The sequence below is a fragment of the Taeniopygia guttata genome, chromosome 19, assembly GCF_048771995.1.
Source record: "Taeniopygia guttata chromosome 19, bTaeGut7.mat, whole genome shotgun sequence".
NCBI lineage: Eukaryota > Metazoa > Chordata > Aves > Passeriformes > Estrildidae > Taeniopygia > Taeniopygia guttata.
Window position 1 is genome coordinate 5,828,821 of NC_133044.1, and position 16,405 is coordinate 5,845,225.

General features: G+C 61.5%; 2 protein-coding genes across 5 annotated transcripts; one reads left to right on the forward strand and one right to left on the reverse strand.

The window, feature by feature from the left end:
• The first annotated feature begins 1,037 nt into the window (after positions 1 to 1,037).
• On the forward strand, positions 1,038 to 10,348 carry RASL10B (RAS like family 10 member B). Of its 3 annotated transcripts, none has more exons than XM_012568697.5 (4): positions 1,038 to 1,665; positions 4,189 to 4,521; positions 6,924 to 7,048; positions 7,671 to 10,348. In XM_012568697.5, exons 2-4 carry the CDS (start codon positions 4,306 to 4,308, stop codon positions 7,939 to 7,941), a joined length of 612 nt encoding a protein of 203 aa, XP_012424151.1. In that variant the 5' UTR covers positions 1,038 to 1,665; positions 4,189 to 4,305; the 3' UTR covers positions 7,942 to 10,348. The 3 variants fall into 3 exon arrangements, with proteins under 3 accessions (XP_012424151.1, XP_072793400.1, XP_072793401.1); XM_072937299.1 differs by having other exon boundaries at positions 1,043 to 1,665; positions 7,004 to 7,048; XM_072937300.1 differs by lacking the exon at positions 1,038 to 1,665 and adding an exon at positions 1,981 to 2,464 and having other exon boundaries at positions 7,004 to 7,048.
• Positions 9,382 to 16,347, reverse strand: GAS2L2 (growth arrest specific 2 like 2). Of its 2 annotated transcripts, none has more exons than XM_030287861.4 (7): positions 15,825 to 16,347; positions 15,365 to 15,745; positions 14,503 to 14,741; positions 14,050 to 14,157; positions 13,054 to 13,150; positions 12,463 to 12,733; positions 9,382 to 12,297 (listed from the first exon to the last, which is right to left on the reverse strand). In XM_030287861.4, exons 1-7 carry the CDS (start codon positions 16,057 to 16,059, stop codon positions 11,133 to 11,135), a joined length of 2,496 nt encoding a protein of 831 aa, XP_030143721.2. In that variant the 5' UTR covers positions 16,060 to 16,347; the 3' UTR covers positions 9,382 to 11,132. The 2 variants fall into 2 exon arrangements, with proteins under 2 accessions (XP_030143721.2, XP_030143720.2); XM_030287860.4 differs by having other exon boundaries at positions 15,365 to 15,734; positions 15,825 to 15,912.
• Between the last annotated feature and the right edge of the window lie 58 nt (positions 16,348 to 16,405).

The following is a 16,405-nucleotide window of genomic DNA, read 5'->3' on the forward strand; positions in this document are numbered from 1 at the left end:
TTCCTTGGTGCTCCAACAGCTGCTTCTCATCTCAAAGGGCAGCAGGGACAGATTCAGATGAGGAGCAGAAGATGGATGTACCCATTTAGCCCTTTTGGGGCTCCAGGGGGGCTCTGTGTAGTGTGACCTGTTTTCCCTGTGGTGAAATGCTAAAATCCTGGGAGTCAGTGATGTGTTTGGATTGCTTTGTGCTGCTGTTGTTTTTCAGAGGGCTTTGTCATCTCTGATCCCATGTCAAGCAAGATGTGTTGGGCTGCCAAACCTCTGTGCCAGGCCAGAGCCAAGCTTGGGCAGCCCCAAACTCAGTGCTTGAAGTGGCCAGAAATCCAACAGAACAAGCAGCAGGTTTGGGGGGTGTTGCTCTGGAGCAGGGTAACCTTTTCCCTCACCCTGCCCAGCCTTGGCTTAGCAGCACCTGGATTTTGGGACCTTCTACCCTCTGTAGAGGGGAGGTGTCATGTCAGCCAGTGTTGCCCTGCACTGGGATGGTTTTGTGTTAGAAGCAGGTGCACCTGTCAAGTAACAACACTGACAGACTGGCTTGGGGTTCCTGATCTTGTCATTAGCAGTGTCACCCGTGGGGCTCAGGGGACACAGGGGATGCTCCTGAGCTGGGAACTGCCGGGGGGGTTGGTGCCCAAAGCCTTCCCTGCTCCTGAGGCCACATTGTGGGGCAGAAACCTCCTGAGTTGTGCTCCCAAAATCCCTGCTGCTCCCACTGGCCTCACACCCGTCCTGCTCCCTGCCAGGGACAGCAGGTCCCTGAGCCCATCTGGGGGAGACAGGGACTCAGGGGAGGATTTTGGATCTGGCTGAGGCAGGAGCTGACCATAGCCACCAGCTCTGCCTGTCCCCTGCTGCCACCTGCACATCAGGACACGGGAACTCTTGGATGGATGATTTTTGGTTTGCCTCGTCGTGTCGCTGAGACTGGGATAAACCTCCCAGCCAGCAGGGACATGCCAGGATCCAGCCCCACTCCCCTCCCCCCCATCCTCGTATATTAAATTTCACACATAAAACTGAAACTGAAGAGCATATCGGAGGGAACTGCTAAAAATAGCCCCGAGGCTGGAGCCTGAATTGTGCAGGAGAGTTCATGTGCAGCCCGATCCCTGCGCTCCCCCAGAAACATTCCGGGGCTGGCGCTGCTTTGGGCGATGCGGGGAAGGGGAGCAGCGTCTGGGGCTGGTGACAACCCCAGGGACACATAAATATTCCCCTGCCGCGAGCATCGGGCAGCTCTGCGGGGAGAAAATGCCGAGATCTCCGGCAGCCCGGCTGCAGCGTGGGACACGGTGAGGGGGCTGTCACCCCCTGTGCCTGCTGCTGGCGCCAGGGTGGCACAAAGGCTGTGCCAGCTGCCCTTGTGCCCGCCAGCCGTGTTTCCCCCTGCACCCCTCCTCAGCCCGGAGATGATGTTTTTTCCCAGCCGAAGGTGCTGACGAGGCTGGGGGGAGCCCGGCCGAGCTGCCGCCGGGGCTCGGGCTCAGCCAGAGCTGTGCGGACCCCTCGGTGCTCGCCGGTGTCACAGGCAGCCCGAGTGGGGCTTGGGGGCTGCTCCGGGAGCAGAGAGGTGCCGGGAGTCCATCGGCAGCGTGTCCCGGGGGCCTGGAGCATGTTCCTGGAGGTGCAGCCAGCATCTTCCCTCTGTCCAGCACGCAGGTAAACGCTCCGTGCGGGGTGACCCAAAAATGCAGCCGCTGCAACAGCAATGTCCCTCCTTTGGTGGGGCCTGCCACCAGCCGGGCTCAGGGTCCCGCGGGCACGGAGAAAGCCCCAGCCCCGCCCGCGGGCCAGGGCCGGCACGGGAGGAGGCGAAGAGACGTGCCCAAAGCACAGCGAGCGCTGTGAAGGAGGGAAGGCTCCCTGCGAGGGCTCCTGCCCACCTCCCCCCGGGTCTGGCCCGTGGGACTCGTCCGCGGTGGGCATGAGAGCCGAGAAGGGGTGACGCCGCTGCACCCAGCACACTGCAGGGGGGACATGGGAGGGTCTTTTCCCATCGGCGCCTCCCCAGAGCCCCGGGAGAAGCCGGTGTCTCTGCTGGATTCCTGCGGCTCGCTCTGTGCATTCCCTGCCTCCTTTCCCGGGTGCTGCCTCCTTCCCTCCAGGGCACTGCCCGCATCCTTGCCGGGCATCCTCTGCATCCCTGCCTGGGCAGAGCCTCCTTCCCTCCCCGGGCGCTGCCTGCATCCCTGCCTGCCTCCCTCCCTCCCTCCCTCCTGGGCATCCCCGCCATCCCACCGGCCGCTGCCGCCTCCATCCCCGCCCGGACACCTCCGGGCTCCCCCCGCCGTGCCCCGGCCGGGCTCCCCGCTCCCCGCCGCCGCCCCCCGGTGTGGCCGCGCCGGGCGGGGGCCGGGCCGGGCCGGGGCTCTGCAGCGGGGCCGCCCGCCCCGCACCGGGCTCGCCGCATGGCTCCGCCGCCCGCCGGGGCGCCGCCGGCCCGGGCCGCCGCTGCCAGGTACGGGGGATCCGCCGGGAAGGGCAAAGTTCCCGCTGGGCAGGGCCGGGGGTGGCTGCGATGCGGGGACAAGGGGGAAAGTTGAGCGCCGGTGCTCTCCGTTCCCCTCCGCCCGCCGGCACCGCGGGTGCGGGTGTCGTTCCCCTCGGCGTGCCCCGCTCCCCTCCAGCCCCAGCGACCCAGGGGGGTGCGGGATGTGGGGGGCTGCCCCCGCTCCACGGGGCTCAGGGGTTGCTCCTTGCGTGGCCAAGGTCGCAGCGGGGTTCGGAGCCGCCTTTCCCGGGAGCGCCCTGCGAGCCCGGCCTGGTGCTGAGCGCCCGAGCACCCACAGCCGGTCCCTGCTCCAGCACCCCACCGTGGGGTGCCCCGAAGGGTCCCCCCGCTGTGCCTCAGTTTCCCGCAGTAGCTGTTTGTAGGGCCGGGGACCGTCAGGTCGGGCTCTGATGGTTTTGGGGTTCTGGCGGGGGCACAGCGGGGCTCAGCCTGTGCCCCCAATTCCAGCGACCCCTGCGGGCACTGGGGGTTTCCTGTTGTGCCGCTCCATCACCCCCCAGCCCCGCAGAGGAGCTGGGGACGCTGCTGTGGGGAGGGAGGGTCGGTGGGGACGGGGCTGTCCCTGCAGCAGAGTGGCCCCCCGGGACCCGCAGTGACGGTGCTGTCTGCTGGCGGAGAAAGGCCCTGGCGGGGTCGGGCCTGGGGGCTCCTGCACCCCCATTTCCCTGCATAGGGCACAGAAACCTCCCGCTGCCGGGGCTGGGGACAGCCAGCACCCCGGGGGACATGCCAGCAGCACGGGGGGACAGGGTCCCCTGTCCTGCTGAGGATGGCGTGAGCCGTGGCCCAGCCGAAGGGATCCGGGCAGCTCGGCCATTCCAGCCCCCAGCAGCGGGAGCCGCTGTGCCCAGGCTCCCCCTGGGGTAAATCATCTCCATCAAACCAGCACAACGGGGTGTTCGAACATGCCACTTTCAGCTGCTGCCCTGCACTTCGGGGATGGTTTTTAGGGAAAATTGGACAGAGCATCAAAAATTGGTCAAAGCATCCACACTATGGGACAAAGCCCGGACCGCTTCCCGGGGATGGGTCCCCTGCCTGTGCCATCCCCATCACAGCTCCCATCGGGTGCCAGGGGGTGTTTGGGCTCCTCAGACTCGGCTCCCACATCCCTGTGTGTGGGTTATCCCCCCGTGTCCCCCCACGCGTGGGCCCTGTCCCGGAGCCCCTCCGGCCTCAGCACACGCGGTGGCTCTGGGCTCACCCCGTCAGCTGGCTTGTAAATGAGTTCCCATCAAGTTAATTGCCCAGCCGCTCAAAGCCTGAAAGGAAACGTTCGAGCTGTCGCTCGCAGGCTCGCAGCGATCTCCCCCCGCCCGGCAAAAGGCAATTCCGGCTGTCCAAGCGGAGGGATGATGGATTCCCGGCTTGGGACAGCACCGGCAAGGAGCAGCTGGTGACAGTGGCCGGGCTGAGTCCCCAGCACAGCCTGGGACCTGCTGCTGCCGGGCTGAGCAAACCCTGAGCTGAATGTGCCTGTGAGAACCTTCCTGCAGTAAAGTTCACTCAAATCCTGGCTCTCCCTGGCTTGGGAGGCTCCGAGGAGACCCTGAGGTCCTGCAGTAGTGCCAAGGCCCTTGGGTGCATTGTCAGAAAAACATCCCCTGAAGCAGCACCGGTGTAACTCAGGGTGTCCCTCGGACCTGAGCAGCTTCTCCTTGGCCTTGCAGTGACGGGGAGCCCCGGCGGGGAAATGCATCCTGAATGGGGCTGAGGCCCCCTGCTCGGGAATATGCAGCCTCGGCACCGCGGGGGCAGCACCGGGGCAGCGGCCGGCGTGCAGCGGGATGGTGACAACCTTCAAGATCGCCGTGCTGGGAGCTCAGGGCGTGGGCAAGAGTGCCATAGTCCGGCAGTTCCTGTACAACGAGTTCAGCGAGGTCTGCGTGCCCACCACGGCCCGCCGCGTCTACCTGCCCGCCGTGGTCATGAACGGCCACGTCCACGACCTGCAGATCATGGACTTTCCCCCCATCAGCGCCTTCCCTGTCAACACCCTGCAGGTAGGGGGGCACCCCAGGGGTCTCCACCTCTGGGGGTCTGCGGTGATCCCCCCTCTGTGCTGGGGTTTTGCTGTTAAAATCTGTGGGGTTCCAGTTCTGCTTTTCCCCTCCAGGTCAGGGTTTGGTTGCTAAATGAGGGATTGTGTCCTAGTGGGTGCTGGCTGGGCAGGTCTGGGATAAAGTGTGTTTAAAGTCTGGTGACAGCAAACACCAGAGAGGTGACATCCCACTCCAAGGAGTGTGGCTCTGGCATTGCCCACAGCCACGTCCAGCTGGGCTCCTGGAGCACTGGGATCCAGTTCTGTGGCTGTCAGAGCCAGCAGCAGAACATTTGGGTGAAAGCCAGGGGTTCCTGGAGAGCCAGAGCCCCGATGCACCCACTGCCCAAGCCAGGCAGAGCTGTCTGCCCAGCTTCTGTCCCAGTCCACTCCTGGGAGCTGCCATCACCCCCTCCAGCACTGCCTGGGCTCGTTCCTGGAGCTCTGAACCCACCACTCCTCCTCTACCCCCTCAGTGCTTCCAGAGCACCCCCAAAAGGCAGTGTGGGGTTGGGAAGTGCTGCCACCAGCGCCAACAACTCCCGTGTGGAATTAATGGGGGAAAAGGGGGTGTTGAGCTCATGCTATAACCCCACTCCCAGGGGCACAAGTTGTGTCACCACTGTGGAGAAAGGAGCTGGAGGTTCCCAGCTGTGGCTGGAGGGCAGTGGGGCCACCTCAATAGTTACAGTGTCCCTGTCCCCAACAGGGCCAGAGTCACAGGGGCCACGGAGTGCTCCAAGAGTCCCTGTACCATCAGGCAGGAGGTGAAATGAGCACTCCAGGGGCGAGGAGAAGGTTTAAAAATTAATGGGTGAGTGCAGGGAAGGAAAGGTCAGCGCGAGAGGCAGCCTGAAATAGCAAAGGGTAATTTATTGAGACGGCAGGCGAGGCTCACACACTCCATTAACTCCCTGCCTTGCTGCACTCCAGAGGAGGCGGCCTCTGGGAGCAGATGGAGGTTTCCAGGGAAGAGAGGGTGAGCAGAGGGATGGCTCCGGGGGAAAGGAGAGGGCTGTGCTGAGGGATGCAGCTCTGGCTGCTGGGAAACGTGGTGGGCTCAGCTCCGTGCCAGGAGAAGCATCCCTGCAGTGCTGTCCGGTGGCTCTCTGACATCCTGCTCCTGCACTGCAACGCTTCCCCAGCTCAAGCATCCCAGGGAGCCTGCACTGCGTGGGGAAAGCCATCCTGACACCACAGGGCCTGAGCAAGCTGCCCCCCAGCCCGCTGAAATCGCTGCAGTTCCTTTTGTCCCCGATGTATCAGCGCTCAGAGGAGCCCAGAGGCTGCTGCTCCATCCCCCTGCGTCTCTGAGCATCTCCCCAGCATCTCCCCTGGGTGCACAGGGAGGGGCTGTGTCACTCTGTGCCACTCTGCTCCCTCCCAGCTCCTTCCCCTCTGTGATGGAGACCAACCCCCATCCCAAAACTCCCCTTTCCCCTCGTCATTCTGATTATAAACTCGGGAAGGGCTCAGTCATGGCTCTGGAGGGGTCTGCTCAGGGAGAAGTGATGCCTTTCCTCCCTGGAGAGCCTTTCTCCTTTCCAGAGGCACCCAGGAGGGTTTTGCAGTGCTGCCTGTTCCCAGTCCCGCTGCTGGGATGGGAAAGTGCCTGAGCTGAGGCAGACTTTCACTCATTGCATGGAAAAAAAAAAAAAAATCCAGTTGTTCCCAGAAAGCCAAGGGTTTCCTAACAGCATGAATTTCTCACAGCTCCAGATTTTGGCTGCAGAGAGGCCACTCCTGCCTGCCTCTGCCCTGGATCCACATCTTGCTCTCACAGACTCAGTTCCTGAGCAGCTTCTGCTCCTCTTCTGTCCCCATGTCCCCTCCAGACAGACGTGCTGTCACCTTCCTCCTCTGACCCACAGAGCTGCTGGTGCATCACCCTCAGACCTCAGATGGGGCTCAGCATCCTCCTCACCTGCCCTGCCCCCAAACCAGGGTGCATCACTAATTAACACAGCTAATTAGCAGCTCTGGAGGGTGAAGCTCTTCCATGCAGGGCAGGGGCTGCATTCAGCCCCACTCCCAGCTCAGCTCTGTGCTGTACTTGGGCTGCAAATCTCAATTGGGAACTGGAGATGGAATTGGGGCTGACAAATCCTGTTCCCTCTGCCCTGGATTGACGGGGGGATAAGGGATCTCTGGAGATGGGGGAGGGCTGCAGAGCTGTGGGGGCACACACAGATGGGCCAGGGCAGGGCAGAGCTGGGGGCTGGGGGTCAGGGCTGGGGAATGTGCAGCCCCCTTGCTGCCAGCAGCCTCCTTGGGGTGCCCACCCCCAGGACAGGGCAGGGCAGGGCATCCCCCAGGCAGAGCAGCGGGGCTGAGCCAGGATTGATCCCTCTCTGCACCTTGCAGGAGTGGGCAGACGTGTGTTGCAGGGGGCTCCGGAGTGTCCATGCCTACATCCTGGTCTATGACATCTGTTGCTTTGACAGCTTCGAGTACATCAAAACCATCCGCCAGCAGATCCTGGAAACAAGGTAGGGATGGCTTTGGGATCATCCCCACGGTGGCACAGCCCCGTGGCTCCTGCCAAGGGAGATTGGCACCACGGGGGTACATGCTGGCATCCCAGATGAGATATCAGACTGGCACAAAGCCCCTTTGCAGGATGGGAGCCCAAACACCAAGAGAGGAGCAGGACACCAAGTAGGCTCCTCTGAACCCAAGGAGGGCTGGAGGATTCTCTGCTGCCAGCCCCAAAAATGAGCTGCAAAATGCCCAGCAAAGGGTCAGAACTCCTGCCTCATTCCTGACAGAATTCCCAGGAAAAGAGAATTAGCTGCCCTCTGTAAGATTCCACACCAGCAGCACATCCAACACCCTTCACTTCACATCCACACCTTCCACTCTTACTCCAGGAGAGACAAAACAGGGTTAAGGTTGGCAGAGCTTTGAGGGGGCTGACTGGGAGCTGCCTTTCACTCTGGCTGTGGGTTTGTGCATTAATGTGCCAGGGGGTGAGCCCCGAGCGAGCCCTGGGGGTGCACGAGGGGTGGCTGGAGAGGGACAAGAGGACGAGACACGCTCCCCTTGGAGCCAAGAGCCCTTTTGGGACGGGCACTCACTCTGCCACCCTCTGCCACCGCCCTCCCTCCGCAGGGTCATCGGCACCTCGGAGACACCCATCATCATCGTGGGCAACAAGCGGGACCTGCAGCGCGGCCGCGTCATCCCGCGCTGGAACGTCTCCAACCTGGTGAAGAAGACGTGGAAGTGTGGCTACATCGAGTGCTCGGCCAAGTACAACTGGCACATCCTGCTGCTCTTCAGCGAGCTCCTCAAGAGCGTGGGCTGCGCCCGCTGCAAGCACGTCCACACCACCATCCGCTTCCAGGGCGCGCTGCGCAGGAACCGCTGCACCATCATGTGAGCCCTGCCCCCAGGACCCCAAATCTGGCCGTGGTTCTGCTCCCTGGGTGGTGGCAGCTGTGCTGGAGGCACCTCGGGGGTCGCTGAGGTGACATTTGGGGATGGGGCACTGTGGGTGGAGTGGTGCAGGCAGCCCAGGGATGGCCTTGGCTGAACCCCTGGGCTCTCTCCAAGCTCACAGCGCTTGAGGCCGGAGCCATGCCAGGGGTTGGACAGGAGGTGCCCTCAGAGGGTGCCAGATTTTGGCTGTGGGTTCATCTTTGCCAGTTCCTGCCCTGGTGCTGCCTGCCTGCCATCACCTGCTCCAGGAAGGGAATTATCCAGCACCTGCAGCCCGCTGCTCTGGGTGTGCTTCTCTCTCTGGAGGAGTTCTGCTTCTCCCCTTGTGGAGCTGGGATTTCTCCCTGGGGAAGGCAGAGCAGCCACCTTACACGGGCTGGCTTTTGGCTCAGGTTGGGTCTGATTTCCAGGTGGAATTTCTGGATGAAAGCAGAAAGGTGGAAAAAAAAAACAACTTAAGTCCCAATCCTGCTCCTGATATCCCCAGGAGTTGGGTTCTGCCTTCCCAGGGCTCTGAGCTCCCCTCTGCCCCAGCACAGCCCCAGCACAGGAAGGTTTCTCCTCCCCTCAGCCTGTGAACAGCAAATAATTTGGGAACACTCCTTGCCGGGCAGGTCACCCCTCTGCTACCTCTCGTCCTGGGCTCAGCAGGTGATGGATTCACCCATCCCCGGGGTGTCTGGGGCAGGTGGGCATTCCCCGGGTGCCCCTGTGCCCCCCGTGCCCCCGGCAGCACCACCAGGTCCGACCCTGCTGGGTTTTCTCACAGGGATGTTGCCTCGGCAGCAACAGGGAGCTGGAGCAGCACTTCCAGTTGTATTCTTGTTTTTTGGGTTTTTTTTTCCTCTTTGCATATCCCTAATAGAAAAGTGAGCCCCTCTTTTATTTATTTATTTATTTTATTATTATTTTTTAATCTTCTGGTTTATGTTTGCACCAGAGCTGCAGCTCACCTGCATCCTGCCCTGCAGGGTGGGTTGCCAAAGGGCAGCCCCTGTTAGGAAATTATGATGGGGTGGTGAAGGGAGAGCAAGATGCCAAGAGGGTCGTGGTTTCTCCATGGCTGGTCCCTGTGAGACACAGGGAAACACCATCCTCATCTCCTGAGGCAGGATCTGTGTCTGATCCATCCTCCAGCAAAACCATCTCTGTGATTCCTGCTGTCACAAGGAGCTGGATGGGTTCAGCACCGCTCTGGGCAGCAGTACAGGACAGCCAGCCCTCTGTGCCACCACAGCCAGGTGTCCATGGCCCAGCAGCTCTGAGCTCCAGTGCCTCTCACCGCCCCACCCCCGTGCCAGGGCTGGGGGTACATCCTGCTCCCCCCTCCCTGCTAAGGGAATCAAACCCCTTGCTCCAAAACTAAAAAAAAAAAAGGGAAAAATTAGGAAAGGCAATGTGGGGGCACGGGTCCATCTCAGCCAGGAAGGGCAGTGGCATTGTCACCATTGTCACCATCTCTCACCCTCATGGCAAACCCGGCTGCCCTGTCTGAGCTCATCCTGTCAGGATTTATTAACACATGTAAGTCCACTTATCGATCCCTGGCTAGAGCTTTATCCCTCCAAATTGTCCAAGAAGGAAATTCCTTGGTAAATGCTAATAATAAAGCATTTATAAAGTGCTCTGACGTACACATATCAACGACTAAGCCAATACATTGTTTGTTATAACCCTGTAGCCTGCAGTTTATAGCACAATTAGTTACAGGTTTTTATAGCATCTATTTAGTATTTTGAAGAAAAAAAAAAAGGTTATAAATATAATTGTTATATTCTATTGTACTTTATAGACAGAGGAAGTTATATTAGTAATAATAACAACTCTCACTGCTTCGACAGCGTTTCCCAGCTCCCGGGAAAACGAGGGCTACAAAGAGTTACTTTCCCAAGAGCCCAGGAAGGGGCAGGTGGTGGTGGTGGCACCCTGGGTGCAGGCAGGGAACCCCAGGCAGGCAGATCTGAGGTGTCCAGGCCCAGGGATTGGAGCACACGGCAGCACCCTACTCACACCTTACTACAGATTTACCCAATTCCACCCTGGTCCTGCTGACAGCAGCCTGGGCCTGGCACGGGCTGGGATGTCCCCACTGCTGTGCCCAGGGCAGTGCCAGGTTTCTGCCCTGTGCTCGTGGAGGTGATGCCTGGGTTTGGTTTGACCCCACCAAGGATGCTTCCCTGTCCCTCTCCTCCTCCTGCCCCAGTGAGCATCCCACTTGCCTGGACTTGGCTTTCCTCTCCCCCCTGGACTCCTTGTCAGAGATTCCCGAGGTGTCTGCACCGCCTGTGACGCCCTGCACCTCCTTCTTTGAAATGGAATTAAAAATCAGGTCTGTCCCCCTTGTTCTGTACCAGCCTCAGGAGTGTTTTTGCCAGCAGGTTTTGCATTCCCGCAGTCCCAGCGCTCACATTTGCTGCTCCTCTGCAGGGAAGTGGGGCTGACTTCATCCTCTCGTGGGAAATGAGACTCTCTTGGGCATTGTGGGGTTCTCAGGGGGACGTTTGCTGTGCCCACATCAGGATTATCCTCTCTCCCTCCCCACCCACACAGAAAAGATGTGGAAATGGAAGAGTTTTGGCACATCTCTATTGCACAAACAGCATTGCTGGGTCCGTGCTGGGGGTGCAGCAGTGCCTGCTGTGACCCTCGGTGACATCCATCACCCCCCACACACCACGGGGGTCAGGAAGGGTCCCCTCCTGTGCCCCCCAACCTGAGTGACTGATGATGCTCTTGGAGCTGTCTGACACCATCCCGCGGTGCAGATGGGGAACACTGAGGTATGAGATGGTTTTTATGGATGTCAAGGATGGGTTGTCCCCACTTCAGGGGGGCTAAACCTTTCCCCCTGCAGAAAATATCCCATTCTCTCCATTTGGGGCTGGGTTTTTCCACCCAAACCAGTACGAAAGCACCTGCTTAGCAGGATTACCAGTACAGACAAAATCCACTGGGAAGGAGGGGGTGCAGCTCTGAAAAGGGAGGTGGGGCACCCCGGGTTGTGTGGGAGCGACTCCTTCGTGCTGCCCTGGGAAACCTCGGGCAGCTCCAGCTCGGCATCGCTCCCACCTTTGGAGGGAGGGCTCCGTCCGTCCGTCCGTCCGTCCGTCCCCACAGGCTCTCGGGGCAGGCTCAGACCCACGACTCCTCATCCTCCTCGCTCAGCCAGGTGCCGCTGTCACCCAGGGACGGCTTGGCCGTGGGGCGTGTGCTGCCGGTCTGGGGGGCTCGGGGGGGCCCCGGGGGTCGCTGCTGGCCCCGGGGGGCAGCTAGGCGATGCCCCAGCGGGGTGGGGATGCGCGAGGGGCGCTTGCCCGGCCTGTGATCCCGCCGGGGGCGCACCTTGGGCCGCAGCTTCAGCTTGTAGATGGAGGGCACACGCTCGGGCTTCTTCAGGCACCGCCGGGGCTTGGCCACGCTGCTGGCCCGGGGTGCCCGAGGGGTCTGGCCCCCCACCCCCGGCCGCTCTGCCTCCCCCGGGGCAGCTCCTGCCGGGCTTTTGGGGACCGGGCTCCCCACGGGGCGCAGGGGCTGCCACCCGTGGGACAGCTCCTCCAGCACCCTGTCATAGCCGGGGGGCTGCGTGTTCCTACAGCACCCCCGGAGCCCCCCCGCCCCATCGCCAGCGCCACAGGCTCCCCTGGCTCCGTCCTCTGGCAGCCGAGGTACCTCAGCAGCCCCAGCCCCGGGGTCCGGGGCTGGGTGGCACTGCCGTGTCCCCTGGGGACCGTCCCCAGCAGCACAGACCCTGCACCCCCCTGCGGAGCGGCCCAGAGGGGTGGGGGGCCGGGAGGCGGCCGGGCTGCCTTTGCTGGGGGGTTTAACGCCGCTGTCCAGTCTCGGGGGGTGGCTGGAGGAATTTCGGGGTGAAGGCTGTCGGCCCCGGCCAAGGGCTCCCTGCCTCCCTTCCCGTGGGCTCTTCAGGCTCTGGGAGTCTCCCGGAGCATCCCGGTGCGAGGAGGGGGCACAGACCTTTAGGGGACTGGGGGCACGGCCCTTGAAGGGACTGGGGGCTCGGGGTGTCGCTGTGGTGGGTGTCCCCGTTTCCTGTGGCCTGGCGGCCAGCACAGATGATTTTCCTCCTTGCTGGGCGCTTCTGGGAGGTGCCGGTACCGTCCGCGGGCCCGGTGCTGCGGGCCTGCCCCGTGCCGGTGCCACGGAGATGCATTTCCCCGGGCCCAGCCGGGAAGGGACGGGTGCCCGGCCCCTCGCCCCGTGCCCAGGGGAGCTGGATCCAGCAGGTGACCGGGATGGTGGCGGCTGCCTCCGCAAAGGGACAGCGGGTGGCTCCCGCATCCTGCGGGGAGAGACAGCGGAGAGGGGCCAGGGAGATGCTGCATCCCCCCGTCCCGCCTGGTGCTGGGCAACTCCAGAAAGGAGGGGAGGAAAAATTCCAAAAATGTGAGGAAAACTGCTCTGAAGCCAGGCAGTTCGGGGCACAAAGCGTCTCTGCACCACTTACCTGCCCGAAGGGACCCTCCGGGGCTCCGCCGGCTCCGGGTGAGGGCTGGCACCCGGCTGGCGACCCGAGCCCTCTGGCGAGGGGGTGGCAGGACACCGGGGGCACCCAGGGGTGACACGGGTACCCCAGGTGACGGGGGGCAGGGGGCTCTGGGAGCGGCTGACCAGCAGCGCGGGCTGGGGGCTGCGGGCGGTTCTCGGGGCCGGGCACAGCCGCACCTCGTGCTGCACCGGCTGCTGCGGGCTTCGCGCTTTCCAGCCTTGTTTGTGAGCTGTGGGGACAACGAGGGGCTCAGCACCCCCGCCCCCTGCACCCACCCACCCCCGGCTGCAGCCCACCCAGCCCTGGTGCAGCATCCAGCCCCGCCAGGGTGCCGGCAGAAAGCCGCGCTCCGCGCAAAGTGGCTTTTGTGGGCTGGATCCATCCAAAAGTCTTCCATGACCTCTAGCGGCCACCAAAGTCCCCAAAACCCGACATTCCTCAGCAAAACGACGAGGCATGGTAATGAAAATGTCCCCGAGCATCATCGAGACCAGCCACGGACACCCCCACCCTCAGGCAGCCGCGGGGTTTGGGGACATGGGGACTCACAGAGCGAGGTGCAGCGACACGGGTCGTGCTTGTCCAGGTAGTGCTCCAGCGTGTCCCAGCCGCCCCCGACCCGCACCATGACGTGCTCCCGCAGGATCTGCACGGGAATGGCCATGCCAGGGGACGCCAGCAGCCCGGGGGTGGCCCTAAGTGCCACCAGGTGTCCCAAAGGACGGCTGCGTCCCTGGCTCAGCTCCTGCGGCCATCCCGTCGTCACCACAAGGAGGGTGGGGGACCCTTTTGGCAAAGCCCTGTCCTTCATCGAGTCCTGAATTCTTTGGCCAGGCTTGGGGATGGATTCAGAACATCCCAGAGTTCCCATGGCGGGGTGAGACCAGGCTGTGGCTCTGTGGGATGCCAGGTTTTGTCCCACACACTGGATGGATGGATGATGGATGGATGGATGATGGATGATGGATGGATGGATGGATGGATGGATGGATGGATGGATGGATGGATGGATGGATGATGGATGATGGATGGATGGATGGATGATGGATGGATGGATGGATGGATGGATGGATGGATGATGGATGGATGGATGGATGGATGATGGATGGATGGATGGATGGATGGATGGATGGATGGATGGATGGATGATGGATGGATGATGGATGGATGGATGGGTGGATGGATGGATGGATGATGGATGGATGGATGGATGATGGATGGATGGTGGATGTATGGATGGATGGATGGATGATGGATGGATGGATGGATGGATGGATGGATGGATGGATGGATGGATGGATGGATGGATGGATGGATGGATGGGTGGGTGGGTGGGTGGGTGGATGGATAGTTAAATCCATCCAATATGGATGGTTAAATCCATACCAACACCTATCACAGGGCTGAGCTCCCCTGCTGCGCTGCTTTGGGAATAATGGTCCAAACTCCCACGGGGCCCCTTTGGGGGGTTATGGAAAAGGATCATGGCAGCAGAGCAGAATTCCTGATGCCTTTCCCCCAAAAGCAGGGGTGAAGCAGACTCACCCGGACAAAGATGAGGGTGTCAGAGTCCCCCACCCGGTATTTCCCTTCGGAGATCTTGATCATGGGGAACTGGACAGGGCAGGTACAGCGGCTCACCAGGTGCTGGACCTGTGGGTGGCAGGGATGGGAACTCACCAGGGCTGCTGGGAAACGGTCCTGGGCTGGCTGTGCCATCCCCACCCATCTCCATGTCCATCTCCATGCTCATCTCCATCCATCTCCATGTCCATCTCCATGCCCATCTCCATGCTCATCTCCATGCTCATCTCCATCCATCTCCATGCCCATCTCATGCCCATCTCCATGCCCACCTCCATGCCCATCTCATGCCTATCTCCATGCCCATCTCCATGCCCATCTCCATCCATCTCCATGCCCATCTCCATCCATCTCCATGCCCATCTCCCTGCCCATCTCCCTGCCCATCTCCATGCCACCCCTGCCCCTCGGCACCATCTGGTCGAGGTTGTTGAGGTCCCGTGTTCTCCTGGGGGGCCGGGGCAGGGTGGGGTCTGTGGCAGGCAGGTCCAGCTCCTGCCGAAGCTCCTCCTCGATCTCCTCCTCCATCTGCACCAGGGTCGGGGCGCGCATTCCGAAGCGGGAAGCGTGGCGTGCCAGCTCCAGCAGGCACAGCACAAAGTTCTTCTCGTTCTTCCTCAGCACCAGGTCCTCTGTCTCGAACATCAGGACGTCTGGGCAGGGCAGGGCAGGGCTGAGCCAGGGCTGGCACGTGGGGATGGGGACAAAGGGGATGGGGGACACAGATGGAGTGAAAACCCACCCAAAAAGTGCTCTTCACTGGAGCCATCCCACCAGGAATATGGCTGGGTTCAACGAGAGTTGGGAGAAATGATAAAGGAGGAAGAGCCTTTCCTTTTGGGCATCTACAGCTGTTTCACGGCACCCCAAAGCCACAAAATTCAATGTCTGAGAGCCCTGAGGACGTCTTGCTCTGTGCCACTGCCCTTCCTGGGCATCCATGGTGGTAGGACAGGGTGACAGACGCTTTGCTCAGAGCCAGGATTTCTCCTGCTGTCCTTAGGGCTGGGACCGGGCTGTGCCTGGCAGGGACACGCTGTGCCATCCACCCTTTCCTTTTCCATTCCTCCTGTGCACATTTACACCCCAGCAAACACTCCAGCCACGTGCCAGCAGCCTGCAAAGCTGCTGCCAAGCCTGGAGGACATTTCACAAGGGATGCCAGCTCGGGGATGTTTGCACACGGGGTGGCACTGGGCTTGGGGGACACATGGCAAAACACGGAGTGGCCGGAGGGGACTCGAACACGGAGACACAGACAGCTGGAGCATCCTACCTTTGATATCCATTTCCTTCCTGCACCACTGGATGAAGTTGGAGACGTTGTCCCTGGCCTGGAAGGTGCCTGGCTGCGCTGTGAGGTTGCAGGTGACACCGGCGGTGGGCAGGTGGAGGTGCCGGGCCAGGTCGGGGCAGGCACGGGCGAACTCCGCGGCCACCTGGGTGACGTGGTTGGCGTGGGAGCACAGCACAGCCCCTGTTTCCAGCACCTCCAAGAAGGTGCCCACCTCGATGTCAAGGCCGTAGAGCTCCTTCAGCCACTCCGCCAGGTCCTCCTTCATGGCGTACAGGTACTGCCCGCTGGAGCGGTAGGGACGGATGCTCCGCACCCCCGTGCCCGGTGTCCCCCACATCCTGCCATAAGACTGGGAGGAGGCTGAGGGACAAGGATGATGGGGACGTGGGGAGCTGCCCCAGCCCTGTCCCCAGCACAGCTCCCCGGCAGCCACACTCACCTGGTGCCACCTGCTCGGTGAGGTGACAGTGTCCTGGTGGTGTCCTGAGCCCTTCTGGGGTCCCGGGGCTGTAATGCTGCTGGGGAGAGGAAATCACCCTCCTGGGCAGTGGGTGTTTTGTTTCCTTCCCAAGTGCTGATTGCTTCTCCTTGGTGACAAGGGACTGGCTGCAAACACTCCCCGTTAACCCTTCAGCACCTGCTCCTCTCTCACAGCCCTGCTGCTCCCCAGCCATGCCAGGGGGGGATTTTCCCCCTCAAGGGCCCTGGCTCTGGGGCAGGAAGGAGTTAGAGAGCAGCTCATCAGCACCCAAGCTGTTCCCACCCACACAAGGGGGATTTTCCCCCTTCCCAAAACCCCTATGCCAATCTCCAGCACAGATGAGGTGACCTGAGGGCCACAAAGTGCATGTTCAGGGCAACCTCAAGGTGAGAAGGGTTTATTTTCACACCCACTTTTGGGCTTTCTCTTCTCTGTGCTCCTCTGCAAACTCCTTCCCTCATTTCCCACAACAGCGAGGTCTTTGGGAAAAGCCAAGCTCCTGCAGGGATGGAGTGACTCCAGGAGTTGGGGCTTTAAGG

What these genes read in the sequence shown, in the direction of transcription:
- GAS2L2 (XM_030287861.4), bottom strand. Translation starts at nt 16,059, where the DNA reads ATGGCTGGGGAGCAGCAGGGCTGTGAGAGAGGAGCAGGTGCTGAAGGG. An exon ending in CACCGAGCAGGTGGCACCAG is followed by an intron (nt 15,746 to 15,824) that starts GTGAGTGTGGCT and finishes CTTGTCCCTCAG; the next exon opens with CCTCCTCCCAGTCTTATGGC. An exon ending in TCAACAACCTCGACCAGATG is followed by an intron (nt 14,158 to 14,502) that starts GTGCCGAGGGGC and finishes TGCCACCCACAG; the next exon opens with GTCCAGCACCTGGTGAGCCG.
- RASL10B (XM_072937299.1), top strand. Translation starts at nt 4,306, where the DNA reads ATGGTGACAACCTTCAAGATCGCCGTGCTGGGAGCTCAGGGCGTGGGC. An exon ending in TCCCTGTCAACACCCTGCAG is followed by an intron (nt 4,522 to 7,003) that starts GTAGGGGGGCAC and finishes TTGCTTTGACAG; the next exon opens with CTTCGAGTACATCAAAACCA. An exon ending in CAGCAGATCCTGGAAACAAG is followed by an intron (nt 7,049 to 7,670) that starts GTAGGGATGGCT and finishes CTCCCTCCGCAG; the next exon opens with GGTCATCGGCACCTCGGAGA.